This window comes from Meles meles, chromosome 1 (genome assembly GCF_922984935.1).
Source record: "Meles meles chromosome 1, mMelMel3.1 paternal haplotype, whole genome shotgun sequence".
Lineage (NCBI taxonomy): Eukaryota > Metazoa > Chordata > Mammalia > Carnivora > Mustelidae > Meles > Meles meles.
The window spans coordinates 19553392-19570349 of NC_060066.1; the positions used below are offsets into that span (position 1 = coordinate 19553392).

Consider the following 16958-nt stretch of genomic DNA (forward strand, 5'->3'; position numbering starts at 1 on the left):
CTCACCTTCAAATGCTTCTCCCTCTGCTCAAAACAATTATATTAAACATGCTTAATCAAAGAAGCGCCAGAAAGCTTTTAAAGTCTAAATGATGAGAAATACATACAAAAAGAACTAATATTTAAACTACCAAAAAACTTACCATTTAATATATTGGTGGTTTTAATTTTGTCTGTCTTTATTGGAATTGTTTTAGGAATAAAAGCGTCAAAATGATCTAAAAAGCGTTCCCTTGTGAGTATTAACAGACTTTTGAGTTCATCAACAGAAACTACTTCAGGAAGGTTGGCCAACCTTCTCCTTTCTGTAAGACAAAAAAACCATGCAACTATTACTTTAAAAAACTCTCAAGAAGTGCATCTACTACTCTTACGATAAATATTTTCAAAATAAAACAGTTGAATTTCTCCAGCAAATCAACATTCCTATGTAGGCCTGTTTTCATTTTAAGCCCATCTGTAGGTAATGATAGAATTTCCAGCTACACGAGATAAACAAAAATAGAGTAATCTGGTCACACCACGAGGTGATGAATGGTAAAGGCAAGTTTGCAAGTTTTCAGAATATACCGCAGAGCATTAAGAATGTTGGTGTTTATGCGAAAAGTAAAACCTGTAAGACTTTGAGTTAAATGTGGTAGGTTGGCCACTTCCATCTTTTTCTTCTCCTTCCCCAAACCTAAACTCACAGCAAAGGAATGTAAAAAAAGACAACCAAAGCGGAAACAATAAATAGTGACAGTTTTGGACATTTTGGAAGGTAGGATGATGGTGGAGGGGTGGCTGAGTTGGTACAGCAGAGGAAAGTCAACTGGGTGCCCGCAGGGGCACTGCTGTGAGGTGTTCGGAAGATGATGGGGGGCGGGCTGAAACAGGATGGCATGCGTGGATGTTTAGTGAAGGGGCAGAGTAAAAACCTTAGAACTAAAGTTCTTTACACCACCCTACAGCTTTCACAGCCAGGAGACTCTGGTTTTTTGTTGTTGTTGTTGTTGTTTTTTTGGTAGAAGCTGAAAAAGAGTCCCAGCCCACGGAGCATCAGGCACACCGAAAGGCAGCGCTGAAACTGGGGTTAAAACTGGGGGACAGAATGGAAGCGTGCATGCTGAAAGGTCCGACTCCAAGCCCTGGAGCCGGGAAGCTAGCAGCTATAAATGCTCCACTACAAAGAGCAAAGGGGCCCCCCTTTTGAAAAACTGAAGAAAAGAGCATGATCCTGATATTGAAGTGGAGGCAGGGGCAGGAGCTCACAACCAAGGATGCCTCGTCACTCCACCTGCCCTACACCACAGCTTGCCAGACAGTGTGTTAGAGCAAGGTATGTAAAGCTTCCCGTCTAAAACAGAACAGACAGAAAAGAATCACCAGACATTTAGGAAACAGTGATTTGGAAAGCCTACGTGCCTCAGATGGTTAAGTTGTCTACCTTCAGCTCAGGTCACCATCCCAGGGTATTGGGATCGAGTCCCTTGTCAGGCTCCCTGCTCAGCGGGGAGCCTGCTTCTTCTCCCTCTGCCTGCTGCTCCCCCTGCTTGTGCTCTCTCTTTCTCTCTCTCTGTGACAAATAAAATCTTTTTTTTAAAGAAAAGGAACACAGTGATTCAAAGGAGCACATGCATCCCAATGTTTATGGCAGAAATGTCCACAATAGCCAAATAATGGGAAGAGTCCAGATATCCCTCGACAGATGAGTACAGGAAAGAAGATATGGAGTGTGTGTGTGTGTGCGCGCATGCGTGTGTCCATCAAGAAGAATGAAATCTTGCCATTTGCAATGATGAGGATAGAACTAGAGGGTATAATGCTAAGTGAAATAAGTCAGTCAGAGAAAAACAAATATCATAGGATTCTACTACACCCCATGAAACAAGTACAGTGTTCTTTAATAAAGGAACAGATGATGAACAAGAAAAGACTTCTAAAAATTAAGCACATGAGAGCTCAAATTTTAAACATTCCATAAAGGGGCTTAAAATAAAGTGGAAGATATTGCCTGGAAACTAGAACAAAAAGAAAACAATATGGAAATAGGAAAGAAAATTAGGTATTCTGTCCAGAAAATTAGGTATTTTGTCCAGGTATTTTTTTTTATATATAACTAATAAAAGTTCTAGAAAGAAAGAAAAAGAAAGAAAAATTACTAAAAATAAAGGTTTTCAGATTTAAGAATGTGAATCTTCTATTGAAATGGCTTATCAACTATATAGCTTAATAAACTGAGGACAGAGGGAGAGGACAGAGAATACATACTCACCATGAATCAGAGTAAAGCTTCCAGAGACAAGGCTTCTGGAGATAAACATTCCAGAAAGGGGTAAAAACAAATATACCAAAAATAAAATACTACAAAGGATAAGAATAGTATTAGGTTTCTCAATAGGAATAGTCACAGAAGATAATAAAGCAATGTCTTCAAAATTCTGAAGGTAAATGATTTGCAACCTAGGATTCTTTATGACCTACTAGTCAAGTAAAGGTATTTTCAGATATGCAAGAGCTTAAAAAAATTTACATTCCACAAAGTTTTAGTCGAAGTAGTTACTGAAAGATACGCTCCAAGCAAACAAGGGAGTAAACCAAGAAGGACAAGTGGTCTAGAAAAAAGGAGAATCCAAAAGAAGGGAAGAAGAAAGAGAAGTCTCTAAGATGTTCTGTTATCAGAACAAAATATTAAACACTCTGGAAAAAAATAGAGAAGTAAAAAGGAACTGCTGTGTTTGAACATACGATGAATTTAATGATAAGTGTGTAAAAAATGCTGGTGCCTCTAAAAAAAACATAGCAATATTTTGCCTGTACAGAGGAATGGGCAAATTAAAAATGATCACCAACCATAAGAAAAACAAAGATAATACAAGAGGTGATCATTGTCATATATTAGATGACTCAGTGGTAAGCTTATGTGTACGGTGGTAATAATGTTAAAACTAGCTACTGATTTAGCCAAAATTTATGACTTCACTGTAAAGGGTGGAAAGCGAACGTGAAGATGATAGGAGAAAGCTAAGTGTTTATCTTTCATAGCTAGGTGCTAAGATAATGCCTGAAACTGGCAAATTAAGAAACAGCAGCATACATCTACTATTAACAAAACTGGAGGAAATGTTAGGAAAACCAACTGGAACAGCTGCACGTCGCTGCCTACAGAGACTGAAAGATGGACAGGAGACAGTAGGCTACTGCTGGTTTCTACATGAAGTTTTTCAGTAGCATTTGCATCTTAAACCTAGATCCATGTATTACTTTTATAAAAATATTACACTTCCAAACACTTCTGGACTTCTAACATTTTCTTCTATAATAAAATAGTAAATTGTAAATTCATACAGAAGTCAATTCAACATTATGTACTGTCTACAAAGACTATGCTGTGCCCTTAGACACAGAGGATTAGAAACCATTATTACATGAGGCTGACACATAAATAATGCAAGAGAGTAGGCTGAGAAGGAAGCAGCCGGCCTAGAGGCTCTACTTTGGAACATCGGCTCTCTGAGGACACCTCTGAAAAATCCCACCATAGCGATGTGGATATTGGTAGGGTCGTTCCAGTTGTGATCCAAGATAAGGAACACATGATTCTTGCACTCAAGAACATTAGTAATGGTAAAGTAAGATTGTAAAATATGCTGCTGTTATTACATCTTCTTAGTGAGAAAATAAAAAGTAATGAAGCTTTTGATTTTCTGTACAATCTGCTGGGAGCCATTCTAAACAAAAAGTTATCAATGGTTTGTTTTCATCTGAAATATACACAATAGGTAATGTGCTTTGGAACTCAGCTCTGTATTTTTATTAACGTTAAAAATAAACTTAAATCATGAACCAGACCCATGCTTATTAAAACAGTCAATTATATTACAACATCGGGCTATCTGGAGAGCAGGGTAAGACTTCCTCCTGGCCTTAATGACCAAAAAAGAAAGAGGAAATAGATGAAGTTTAACAGGGTTATGAGCAGAGTAATTTACCTAAGCAAAAATTATTCTCTACACTAATGAATGTACACATAAGTGGCAAAGGTTTGGGAGAAAAACATCAGACTAAAGTCTTAAAAATGGATCAGCAAAAGAATGTTATTCCTAAAAAAGCTAGTAATAACTTAGGATTTATTAAAGAAAAAGACAGTGGAATATCCAAAAGTACTGGAGACTGAGTGTCAATCAGGTTTGTACTAGGATCTATGAATTTATTTTATTTTTTTTTTAATTTTTAAAAAAACTTTTAAATTTTATTTATTTATTTGAGAGATCACAAGCAGGGAGAGAGGCAGGCAGAGAGAGAGGAAGCAGGCTCCCTGCTGAGCAGAGAGCCTGATGCGGGGCTTGATCCCAGGACCCTGAGATCATGACCTGAACTGAAGGCAGAGGCTTTAACCCACCGAGCCACCCCGGTGCCCCAGGTTCTATGTATTTAAAAAAGATGTGGGGAATTCAGAGATGTGACCGGAATACTGGAGCAAAATGACAACACTGTTGTTGCTTTGGTGTTTGTCTGGCATCATACTGAATGGTCTTTAATTTAAAAATTATCTAGCATTCTTAAACTTTTTCTTTAAAAATCAGTGAAACAAGACAGTTAATACTTCCAAATATAAGAAAATTGTAAACTACCAAAAAATCAAGTAGAAAAACTTGTGAAATCATAAATATCACTCTAATATATTATTAAATATAATCTTAAGAAATAAAATAGAACCACTGGAAGTAATTATTCTAAAAAATTAAATCATAACAGAAACTTTTATTTTTGTGTTATTTTAAGCAACAAAGTGTCTCAGTAATGTATGTACATTTTCATGCAAACTTTTCCAGTTGCTCTTTCTGATGCAGTACTGGTCAGAGAAATTGTGGGGTAATGGTAAGTCTACTCCATATCTTGGCAATAATTTTGGAAAAAAAATCTTCTTGAACAACTTATTTTATACCAAAGGCTATCATCTTTGTATTGATTCTGAATTGCTTATTTTTTTTTTCCAAAGAAAGCTGTTCCTAGTACAGTAGTTTTCACCATGTATAAGTTAATTAACTATACCATTTTCAGCACTTTCATATTTACATTTCACTTCTCTGAAGATCACTGAAATACAGTCAGACATGCTTACGTAAGAAACTTTGTTTTGCTGCCATTTTCTTGTCTTTCGAGATACAGGAATTCTTAACAGATGCAAACACCCCACATTTTTAATCCAGTATAACTCTCTGGGTAGAGCAGAGCTTGGTTCAGCAAGTACTTCCGTCATAAACTGATGAACTGGGTTACTAATTTTCATCGAGATTATGTGCCTTGGGTTGCAAACTGGTCATTTCATAGATAGGCCCAGAGCTGGTTTCTCCAGCAGCTACTAGCTGCAAGGTTTCCCTCAACTTCAGACCCCCCACCTACCCCTGAGCCTGGCTCTTGGCGCAGAGCTGTGGCGCCCTTAACAGCCGTGGTTCGGCTCAGCTGCTCGTGCTCCTACACTTGGAGCATTTAGTTAGCGCTTTGGTAGAGCTGCCAGTCAGGCTGCAGGCAGAAAGGTTAACTCTTCCTACCCAAAGGAGAAACGAGTCAGCTTCCAGAGCGGCCTATTCTTCCACTCTGGCAGATTTTCTGGTTGGGAGGCTAAGGGAGAGAGGGGACGATGAAGGAGAGAGGAGATAGTGAGGGAACGGAGTTACAAAGCTGCAAAAGGCTTGAGGCAATGGAGCAGGGCCTGCTGACTTTGGCAGGGACAGAGCAAAGTCAAGAGATGAGTAACACTGTTGATATTTCAAATTAGGGTTTTTCCAGCCATAAAAGTACTATTTCAGTATGTATTCTTTTTCTTGGTTTTAACATGTACTACTTTTTACTGAAACTTAGTAAAGTTGCCTTTCCAACTATATTTTCTTTGAGCTAGTATCACTGAAACAATTAAAAAAATCAATGGTTGGAGGAGTTCCAGACTACACAATTACACTGATCCGTACAACTGAAAAAATAGGTAATATAAAGAACAATTGAGACCAAGTATTATAAAATTATTTTCCACTGAGTAGAACAGGCTACTGAATTCCAGATATTTTTAAAATGCTTTTACAGGGGCGCCTGGGTGGCTCAGTGGGTTAAGCCACTGCCTTCGGCTCAGGTCATGATCTCAGGGTCTTGGGATCGAGTCCCGCATCGGGCTCTCTGCTCAGCATATAGCCTGCTTCCCTTCCTCTCTCTCTGCCTGCCTCTCTTGTGATTTCTCTCTGTCAAATAAATAAAATCTTTAAAAAAAATAAATAAATAAAATAAAATGCTTTTACAAAAAGGATGATAGCTTTTATTTTATAATATATCTACTTAATTCTAACATCACTTTTCTCTATATGCTACTAAAGAGGTCTCAAAATTTGAATCAATTTCTTAAAAATTCCATATCAGTTATCTTAAAATAAGTTCATATTAGGTACTAATAAATGATTATTTATTGAAGATTGTTAAGACTGATACAAACTAAACATTTAATAATAGATGTAAAACTTAAACTATGACCCTTAAAAAGTGTTAATTTCCTGAATAAGAAAAAATTCATAATGTTAACTTCACTCTGCACATATGTGATATTTGTTATTATTAATAGTCATGGTTAAAGTCTAACAATCAATGCTTAAGTTAGCACATTAATTTCTCTGTAGTTGTATTTCCTTCTATTTTTAGTCTTTATCCTCCTGATAACAACTGAAAATATAAAATGAGAAATTTTATAAAAATTCTATATTAATTAGAATTAAAAAACATAGCTACCTTTTCCAGTACACAGTTAAAAAGAATGGAATACAAAATTTTCCTAAAGAAATATTTTTATGGGGTGCCTAGGTGGTGCAGTCAGTTGAGTGTCTGACACTTGATTTCAACTCACGTTGTGATCTCAGGGTCACGAGATCGAGCTTGGCATCAGGCTCCGTACCCAGTAAGGAGTCTGCCTGAGACTCTCTCTCTCTCTCTCCTTCTGTCCCTCCCCTTGTTCTTTCTCTCTCCCTAAATAAATAAGTCTTTAAGAAATATACTCTTATAAATGTTATTAGCAATGTATGAATAAATAGAAAGATTCTGAATCTGGTAGAAAAATGCTGCAGACCTTTTCTACTCTGCATCACCTCTATCAAGAATAGTTCTACAAATGAGTATTATGCCTAAAAAGACAAAGTAAGAAAAAGTCTGACAGTAACAATGCTTGTGTCCGAACAGGTCAACATTTTTACAGTAAAATGAAATGTACAAATCATTACTTACTCAGACATTCTTTCAAAGCCAAAGCTTGAACATTAGCTAACTGTTTCTCTCTCTGTATAAGTTGTTCACCAGAAAAATGTGGAAGTGACAAGAAGTCAAAAGGAAAGCCTGAGAAATAGAGAAAAGTATTAAGGATGTTCTATGACAATAATATTCAGTTCCCAGAAAATGTGTTATTACATACCTTTAAAAAATAAAAGTCAGTTACTCATCTCTCTTGTTCATCTCAAAATAATAATTAAGATGAAGAAATTAAGCATACTAAATTATTTTGCATTTTAAACTCTGATCTCCCTCTTCAACTGAGGGAATTTAGATAACAGAGTAGAATTTCCTCCATCACATTTTCTTTTACGGCTTCAGCTACTGAAACTCCTACATAAAGCAGGGAGTATGGTAGCTAGTCTCTAAAGACGCTCCCCAATCAACCACACTTACTAGTCACCCATTGTGCAGTCCTTCCACAATGAATCCAGGCTAGCTCTATGAAAGCAATAAGGTACACAGTAAAGGAGACAGTGAATGAGTTCAGACTAGGTCAAAAAACCTGGAGGCTTCTTAGAAAAATGCTCTGAGATAAGATAGCAACCAGGTAAGAAATCAGACTACCCCGAGACTATAGTGTTGTAAGGAAGCCCAAGTTGGCTGTGAGAAAAGAGCCCATGAAGAGAATGTCAGCTCCCATTCCAGCCATTCTAACCCAGGAGCCAAACAGGTAGGTGAAGAAGCATTCTGACACAACCTCCATTAAGTCTGCAGGAGAATAGAGCCCTAGCTTTAAGTGGCTGCACATGTATGGGGACTTCAAAATAGAACCATCCAGCTGAGCCCAGTCAACCCAAAGGACTATGAAAAATAATAATAGTCATTTTTTAAGCTAAATTTGGAGTGGTTTGGCATACACTGATGGATAACCAAAACTTGGAACTTGGAGAGAAAAAAAAAAGGGGCAATAAAATGGAACAAGATACTTGAGAGGAAGTAAGTAAAATGAGAGCTAAATTATAGAAAAATATTATATGCTTAAAGTGGAAAATACAGGGATGCCTGGGTAGTCCAGTCAGTTAAGCAGCTGCCTTTGGCTCAGGTCATGATCCCAGCGTCCTGGCACCGAGTCCCACATTGGGCTCCTTGCTCGGTGGGGAGCCTGCTTCTCCCTCTGCCTCTGCCTGCCACTCTGCCTGACTGTGCTCTCTCTCCTCTGACAAATAAATAAATAAAATCTTACAAAAATAAATAAAGTGGAAATACAAACAGGGTGCCTGGGTGGCTCAGTCGGTTAAGTATCTGCCTTCAGCTCAGGTCATGATCCCAGAGTCCTGGGATTCGGCTCTTTGTCAGGCTCCCTGCTCAGTGGAGAGTCTGCTTCTCCCTCTGCCCCACCCCCTCATGCTTCCACACATGAGCTCTCTCTCTGAAGTAAAAAAATAAAATCTTTAAAAATAAATAAGTGCAAAATACTAAACATTTCCTTTTTGGAATCAAAAGCTGACCTACTAAATTACTAAGTATAATGAAAAATGGATGACTTATCTGTACTCTAAACTATTCGTACATGCTGTAATATGTTCGAAATAAAAAGTAAATTGAAAGTGAAATGGAGTTTGGGGAAAATAAAAGCATTAAAAACCACAGAAGTTAACTGCATATACCAACAAATATAAAAATATTTTCCACCTAAAATTAACACTTACTCAGTTTGGCTTCTACTGTCCTTGCTTTCATCTTTCCATGAATTAAACTCAGTGCAAACGAGCCATTGATCTGGTTGGCCGAGTGAATCAACGTGGCTTTACATTTTCTGTTGTCATTACCTTGTAACAGGAGATAATAGCTAGAACACTCTCCTTTCACTTCAACATCTGGAACTAAGCAAAAACAATTATCTTGTTAAGTATGTGAAAATTCAGCATGCAACATGGCAGAATCAGTCATTTGACCCAAGGGGCATGATGACTTTCTCCGTAATTTGAAAACAAGCTGTTATGCAACCATTTTAAGTAGCACTTATTCATTTTACTCAGAAAACAGAAAGCAGGCAATCATAACAAAAATGATATAAAGCATACACATTTTACCTTAAAATATGTCCTTGTTCATTAACTTTTGATGTTGCCCACTAGAGTTCCATGATATCTTTCTTACATGACCACACTCATAATGTATCAACTACTCTTTCCAACTTCTATCTCTTTAAAATAGAATAAACTGACCCCTGTGAGCACACACACAATTCCACTGATGGAGAAGAAGTATACAGACGCACTCCAGGGTAGCTTTTGGTCCCTGCAGCGGGCATCCATAATGTATTTTACAGAGGGAATGGAGAGCATTCATTAATCTGGCATGCCAGTTATATGAAGGTCACTTAAGACAGCTTCTTGTATATTTTAAAAACAAATCAAGTGAGGGTTATAGAGAAGGTCAAAGAAAAACTGTGAAGCCTTTGAGATTAAAAATAGAAGCAGAGTCCCTTTTTTGTTGAAGATGGTAAATTGGACATAGCATTCATTTTCACTATCTCCTGAAATTCCACAAAATGAGAATAAAGAGATTTTAAAAATAGCATAAATCTACAAGGACTAATATCTGACAGAAGAGACAATAGAAACTAATTTTGAAAGCAGGAAAGCAAATGAGTAATTGGTACAGACTGCTAAGGAAGCTGAGAAAAACAGTGGAGAAGGCTTAGAAGCAACATAATTTATATTACAACCCCTGACAAGACTCTGGGTTGATGGTCCCAGAAGACACTGGAAGCAACATGAAGGTGAAACAGGAAAACAGGCTGAAGTGTCTGAGCAGCTTGGCATCCTGACCAGTCCTTATTCTATTGAGGCACATGATTGTCCTTTTCCTAGTCCAGAAAACAAGTGGTTTATTCTCTGCAGAAAGTAAACAAGGTGTCTCTGGCCTGAGAGATATTGGACAGAGAGCAAGGTTAGAGTTAATTATCAGTGGATTAAGCGTGTACTTTGTATATTGAATACTGAGACCCTGTACTCTTCTTCACCTATATAATTTCTAGAATTACGCAAGCTAGATAACAGAGTTGAGCTTTCTTGGAAATGTGGTCAGTCCTAGAGGAAAAACTGAAGAATCCCAGTGTTAGAGTCAGCTAAGGTCACAGTGAGTTCACCCTAAAACAAAGATCAGAGTCAACAAGCTACACTCATGCACCCAAATCTTCCCATTAGCTTTCTGGTACTATCCCTTAAATGTGAGCAGGCAGCAAATGTTACGAGATGTCAAGGAAAGTTGCTAGTATAAGAACTAGATGTCAAGATAGAAAAAAAGTGACTTGCAAGGAAATAAAGAATACACAGTAAAAAGAAATCACACACATAAAACCAACCAACCAACCAATCGGATCATTACAATCCTCCGAGAAGAGTCTGCATATATTAAACAAGAACAGGAGACTATAAGAACATTAATAAGAAAGAGCTCATGGAAATTAAAATTAAGAAAGCATAAACATATATTTCACCTAAATGGGTGAAAGAAAAAGTTAAGTGAATCTACAGAATATAAAGTAAAAATACGAAGAAATGGAAAATAAAAGAGAAGATAAAGACACCCACACAAATCAGGAGGAACAACAGCTACATAGCACAAACAGAAGTGAGAACATAAACAGAAGGAAGGAAATTTCCAACAAAATAGCTATAAGAACAGTATCCTCGATAAAAAGGCAAGCTTCCAGGCGTGCTGAGAGCCCAATACAAGAATAAAAATAAACCCACCAAGGTGCACATCATGAAAATTCAGAAGACTAAGAACAAGTAGAAGATTTTACAAAATTCCAGAGAAAATATGGGTTTCCTTTAGAGAAAATAAGAATGAGAAGAGCACTAGAATTCTAAACAACAGTGCTAAACGCTAGAAGATAATGGGGCAATACCTTCAAAATTTCAGGAAGATTTTAGCAAATCTGCTCCCCCAAAACAGGACCAAAGGAAGAGACAATTAGATTAAAGCACCAACAAAGAAAGGGCAAAAGAAATTTCCATGACGATGAAAAAATAGTCTTTTAAATCCAAAGCTATAGAACAAAGCTAGAGAAACCAGTCTGGATTAGACAGGTCATAAAGAGCTGGAAGAGATTTCTTACATATACTTGACTGACAGAATACCTAACGTGCCTGAAGGTACTGAAAGGAGTTTCGCCACTGGGGGAAGGCTTTGTGGATCGAGCTCTCTGCTCCGCAGGGAGTCTGCTTCCTCCTCTCTCTCTGCCTGCCTCTCTGCCTGCCTCTCTGCCTACTTGTGATCTCTCTCTCTGTCAAATAAATAAATAAAATCTTTAAAAAAAAAAAAAAAATTCACTGAGTCTAGCTGAAGCAGAATACTGTACCGGAAAGGAAAAAAGATATATTACATTGCTCAACTATGAAAAGTGATTACATGATCATAATTGAAAAATTAATATTAATTTAAAATTAAAAAATTACTGTATGAGAGGGAAATGGCAAGAATTTGAGAGTCTGTTGAGCAAAGGAGCTTAGAGGATCCATATTTCCCTATTTGAAAACTTACTATAAAGCTACTGTAACCAAGACATTAAGGCGCTGGTGTTAACGACATACAGAATAACAGAACTGAGAATCCAAAAGTAAACAGTCACATGATTTTCAACAAAGGCACCAAAACAATATGATGGGAGAAGGAGTAGTCTTTTCAACAACATTTTTCAACAAATGGTCTGGAACAACCGAACAACCAATATGCAAAAGAATAAAGTTGGACCCTTACCCACCTATCTCACATATTAATTCAAAATGGATCACAGACATAAATTTAGGAGTTACACTGTAAAGATCTTACAATAAAACAAAGGCATAAATCTTCCTGACCTTGGCAGCAGGCAATGGTTTGTTAAAGAAGAGATCCAAAGCACAGTGAAGAAAAGAAAAAAAAGAGAAAACTGAAATTCACCAAAATTAAAACTTTTGTGTTTAAAAGTACACCATCGAGAGAACGAAAAGTCAACCCACTATGGACTTGGGGTAATAATGATATGTCAGTGAAAGCTTATCAGTTTTAATCAATGTATCATTAGGGTTGAATGTCGGTAATAGGGGAGGCTGTATGTGTGGGAGGACGTGGGCTATACGGAAACACTCTGTACTTTCTACTCAATTTTGTTGAGTATCTAAAACTGTTCTATATAAATAAAGATCATTCATTTTAAAAAAAGTATCTATATGACATGGATAAACATGAGGATTAAATACAAGATGCTGTAGGGAAAGTGCTTAGATCAATGCCTGACATATACGAATTATTCAGTAAATACTACCAATTATCAGCTAAAAAGGCCATATAAATCAAAACCACAAAGAAGTACCATTTCACCTCCCTTGGATGAATGTAACAAAAAATACAGACAATAACAGGTACTGGTAAAGATGTAGAAAAAGTGGAACTCTTCATGCTGTTGGGAATATAAAAATGATACAGCTACTGTTTGGCAATTCCTCAAAAAAGTTAAACATATAATTAATATATGACTCAAAAATGCCACTCCCAGGTTTTTATCCAAAATGATTTTAAACATATGTTCACATAAAAACATGTACACAGGGCACCTGGGTGGTTCAGTGGGTTCAGCCTCTGCCTTTGGCTCAGGTCATGATCCCAGGGGCCTGGGATCGAGCCCCGCATGGGGCTCTCTGCTCAGCAGGAAGCCTGCTTCCCTCCCCGCCACACCTGCCTCTCTGCCTAGCTGTGATCTCTCTCTCTCTGTCAAATAAATAAATAACATCTTTAAACAAACAAACAAACATGTACACAAATATTCACGGCAGCATTATTTACCTGAAAGGGTCAACAGTTAAAGTGTCCATGAACTGATGTGTGAATAAATAATAAGTGATAGTCCAAATGAGGAGTTGAATTCAGCAACAGAAAGAATGAAGTACTGGTGTTGTCATACAACATTATGCTATATGTGAGAGAAGCCGAACATTAAAGATGACATGTTTATTGTATGATTACATTTAAATAAAATATCCAGAACAGGCAAATCTATACAGAAGGAAGTAGATTAGTGATTGCCTAAGGGTTGGGGCGAGGAGCAGGCAATGCGTTTAGGGAGGAACTGCTAAAGGGTTTGGAGTTGCCTTCTGGAGACAAGAAAATGTCCTAAAATTGACTGTGGTGACGGTTATACAATCTATCCTATGATTAGACTAAAAACCATGGAATTGTATACTTGAAATGACTGAATTGCACAGTGTGTGAACTGTATCTTAACACAGCTTTTTGTTTTAATTTATAATAATCTTAGGAATGTAAGGTCTGCTCACAAAAGAAGTTCTTAGCATTTTGGAATTTATGTGTGTGTGTGTGTGTGTTGTATGTGTATATAAATATATATATGTATGCTTCTATGTACATATCTGTATGTACATAGTGTATGTGTATGTACACTATGAAAACTGTACACTAAGAAAACTAATTTTATTTCACAGATGAAGATACTGTGACTTAAAGCTTATTCCCCCAAACAACCATGAAGTACAAAAATAAATTTATGCAATAGACTTTAATACTGTTCATAAACATCAATCATAAAAAAGGAATTTAAATAGAGGTTTTAGGAAGGAAAAACACTGTTGTTACCAGTTGCATTTGAAACTAAGGTTTGCTAAGACTTATAGTAACTTTTTAATTCGTTAACCAACTTGGCACTTAGCCAATTCAAGTTACTGGTGTCCCTTCAATCCACGGCATTCTTTCCACGTTTATTTTAAATCCCATCGCCTTTATTAGTATTTTAATCATGGAAGCCTATAATTACAGCAATCTTATTTTCCTCAAATGAAAAATATTTATTTTAAAGAACTCCCCTAACCATAATGACTATGAAGTCATTTAAAAAATGTTTCAAGTTTGGCAGGTGTTAATTGAAGACTTATTAAGTAATTTCTAAGTAAATACCACGGAGAGTAATAGATTTACAATTAGCATTGTCACTCAAATTTCATAGCTCTCCCTAATGAAATAACAGTAAATGATTACAACAGAAAATTTGTGTGGTTTTTTTTTTAAGATTTATTTATTTATTTTAGAAAGAGAGAGAAAGAGCACACACCAGGACAAGGGGCACAGGGAGAGAGAGAACCTCAAGCAGACCGCCCCCCCTGCCGAGTGTGGGGCTCCATCTCATGACCCTGAGATCATGACCGGAGCAGAAATCAAGTCTGAGACACTTAATGGACTTAAGGCACGCAGGAGCCCCTATATATTTTCCTGTTATTTTTACATCAACTTGTAAGAGACTGACTGGCTTGCATGCCCTCTCTTCACCAAAACAAACACCTATTTCGGATCTACTATACAGGTAAAATGAGAGAGGCAGAATACAAGTGCCATTTAATTGTATCAAATTTTACAAATAACATATAAACTATAATGAAGAGATAGATCATTATTAGTTTCATTAGCAATCAAAATTTTAGCGAAATAAAGTCATATTTTATACCAATAAAGTCATATTTTAAGTGGTCCTTAAAATTCTGTGATATCTCCTCTAAAAGTTTAACAATATAAAATATAAGATAGTATTAATATAAAGAAGAAATAATATCGAAATATTGAAAAATATCAGGATGATAGGGTAGTAAAGTATTCTAGTTAAGTAAATCTTCTGACTTATTGACAAATATTTTCTATATATGTATGTCTCAAGAAACAACAAAATAATACACGTAATTATTTTGATAATCGAGTTAAACATTAAACGGTAAAATAAAATCTAGCCTTCAATGTAGACATTTTAGGAGGCTACACACTATCAACGATATCATTGTTTAAACAATTCTAGACTCAACTTTTTGAAATGGTCCTTAGGGTCAGCTGGGGAATCATAAGGGAAAAAAAAAATGGCAACAATGATGTAATTATATTCACAAAGCATTTTCAAAAAATGTATTGCCTTCCTTGATTTCCCACTTTATTCATCAGACCAAGCTTTGAGCGATTAGGCATAAAACTTAGCTTCAATGAGACTAGCCAAGAAAATGCCCTGGCTCAATTCTAAAGATAATTTGAAATGGTTTAAGAAATGATAGTATTGTTGAATAGCTGTATGACACCTCCTACTGTGAAGATTCCAAAAATGCAGAAAAATTTATAAATTGCACCATGACTATTTTAAACAAGAAACGTTAGGATCAAAAACAGTATATATTTCCCTTTCGTTACAACACGGTAAAATAGACAATTTGAAAGCTACAATGAATAGAGAAACTTCAGAAGACATCTTAAGATCTTATTATCATGAAAACAATGATCTCTATTGTTCCACAGAGGAATCCTTAAGGTCGGACAGAATAACAAAAAGCTACCGCAGAGTTTACAAAGTGTCTACCGTCACCAACTGTGACTGAAACAAGCTTGTGAGATACACTAAGCAAGTATTACTATCCTGATTTTCTAGCCAAGGAATGAAAAGCCTAAAATAGCAATTCTTTTTTTTTTCTTTTTGGCCTCAGAGCATCTGAAGGTTTTTCTCTTCAGTAACAGTGGCTCTCTAGCCTAGGGTTGAAAAGAGCACATCTAGGGCAGAAGTTCTTAATACTGGATGCACTTGAAACACTTGGGTACTTTTATAAATTACTGAGGGCCTGGTTTCCTCCCCAGAGATGTGCATTTAACTGATCTCCGGTAGAGCCCTGTTTGATGTTCTTCCTTTTTGATTTTCTTTCCTTCCTGCCTTCCCTCCCTGCCTCTCTCCTTCCTTCCTTCTCCCTCAAACATATGCATATGCATGTGTCAGAGTATAAATGTGATTAATTTAAGTAAATTGTATAATTAGGCATCCATCACTATAATCCAGTTTTAGAGAATGTCCATTATCTCTCTGCAGTCAATCTCCCCTCCTATTCCTGGCCTCAAGCAACCACTGATCTGCTTTCTGGTCCTTAAACTTTTTATAGAAATTCCATATAAACTTAACATATATAGGTACACCCAAAACTTTTCATGCAATATGTCGAGCAATATTCCACTGTCTGGACAAAACGAACTGTGTTTATCTCTTCACCAGCTGATGGATGTTTGCATAGTTTCCAATTCTTAGCTACTATAAATATGTCTTTTATTAAGTTTCTTGCAAGTGTTTATGTGAACATATGTTCTCATTTCTCCTGGATAAATACCTAGGAATGGAAATACTGGGTTGCAGAGTGAAGTGTAAGTTTAGCTGCCACACTGTTTTCAAGAGATTCTAAGCCATTTTACACCATCCCTGGCAATGTGGGACATTTGCAGTTTCTTCACATCCTCATCAAGATTTGATAGTCACTATTTTTAATAAAGCCATTCTAGTAAGTGTATTATAGAATCGCATTGTGGTTTTAATTTGCACTTCCCGTAAGACAAATAATGTTGAGCATCTTTCATGTGCTTTATTAGTTATTCACGTATCTTTAATGAAATATCTATTCAAGTCTCTTACCTACTTATTAATTGGGTTGTCTCCTATTGAGTTGTAAGCATTTTTTTTTTTTTAATGTATCTGTCTACTGTTGGACATGACTGGAAATGTCTTCTCTAAGTAACCTTTAAAATTTTTTTTCTGGAGATCCTGGCTGCCTCAGTAGGTTAAGCGTTCACTCTTGATTTTAGTTCACATCATGATCTCAGGGTCCTGGGATGGAGCCCCACATCAGGCCCCACGCTCAGAAGGGAGTCTGCTTGTCCCCTTCT

At 36.6% G+C, this 16958-nt stretch overlaps 1 protein-coding gene across 1 annotated transcript in view; it reads right to left on the reverse strand.

The window, feature by feature from the left end:
- LOC123937292 (MDM2 binding protein) overlaps positions 1-16958 on the reverse strand; it is a 76886-nt gene that overhangs the window by 30206 nt on the left and 29722 nt on the right. The window contains exons 12-14 of the mRNA XM_045998035.1: positions 8936-9109; positions 7242-7349; positions 143-304 (exon numbers count right to left, since the gene is read on the reverse strand). Of these exons, the coding sequence (XP_045853991.1) occupies positions 143-304; positions 7242-7349; positions 8936-9109 (444 nt within the window). The remainder of the gene's footprint in view (positions 1-142; positions 305-7241; positions 7350-8935; positions 9110-16958) is intronic.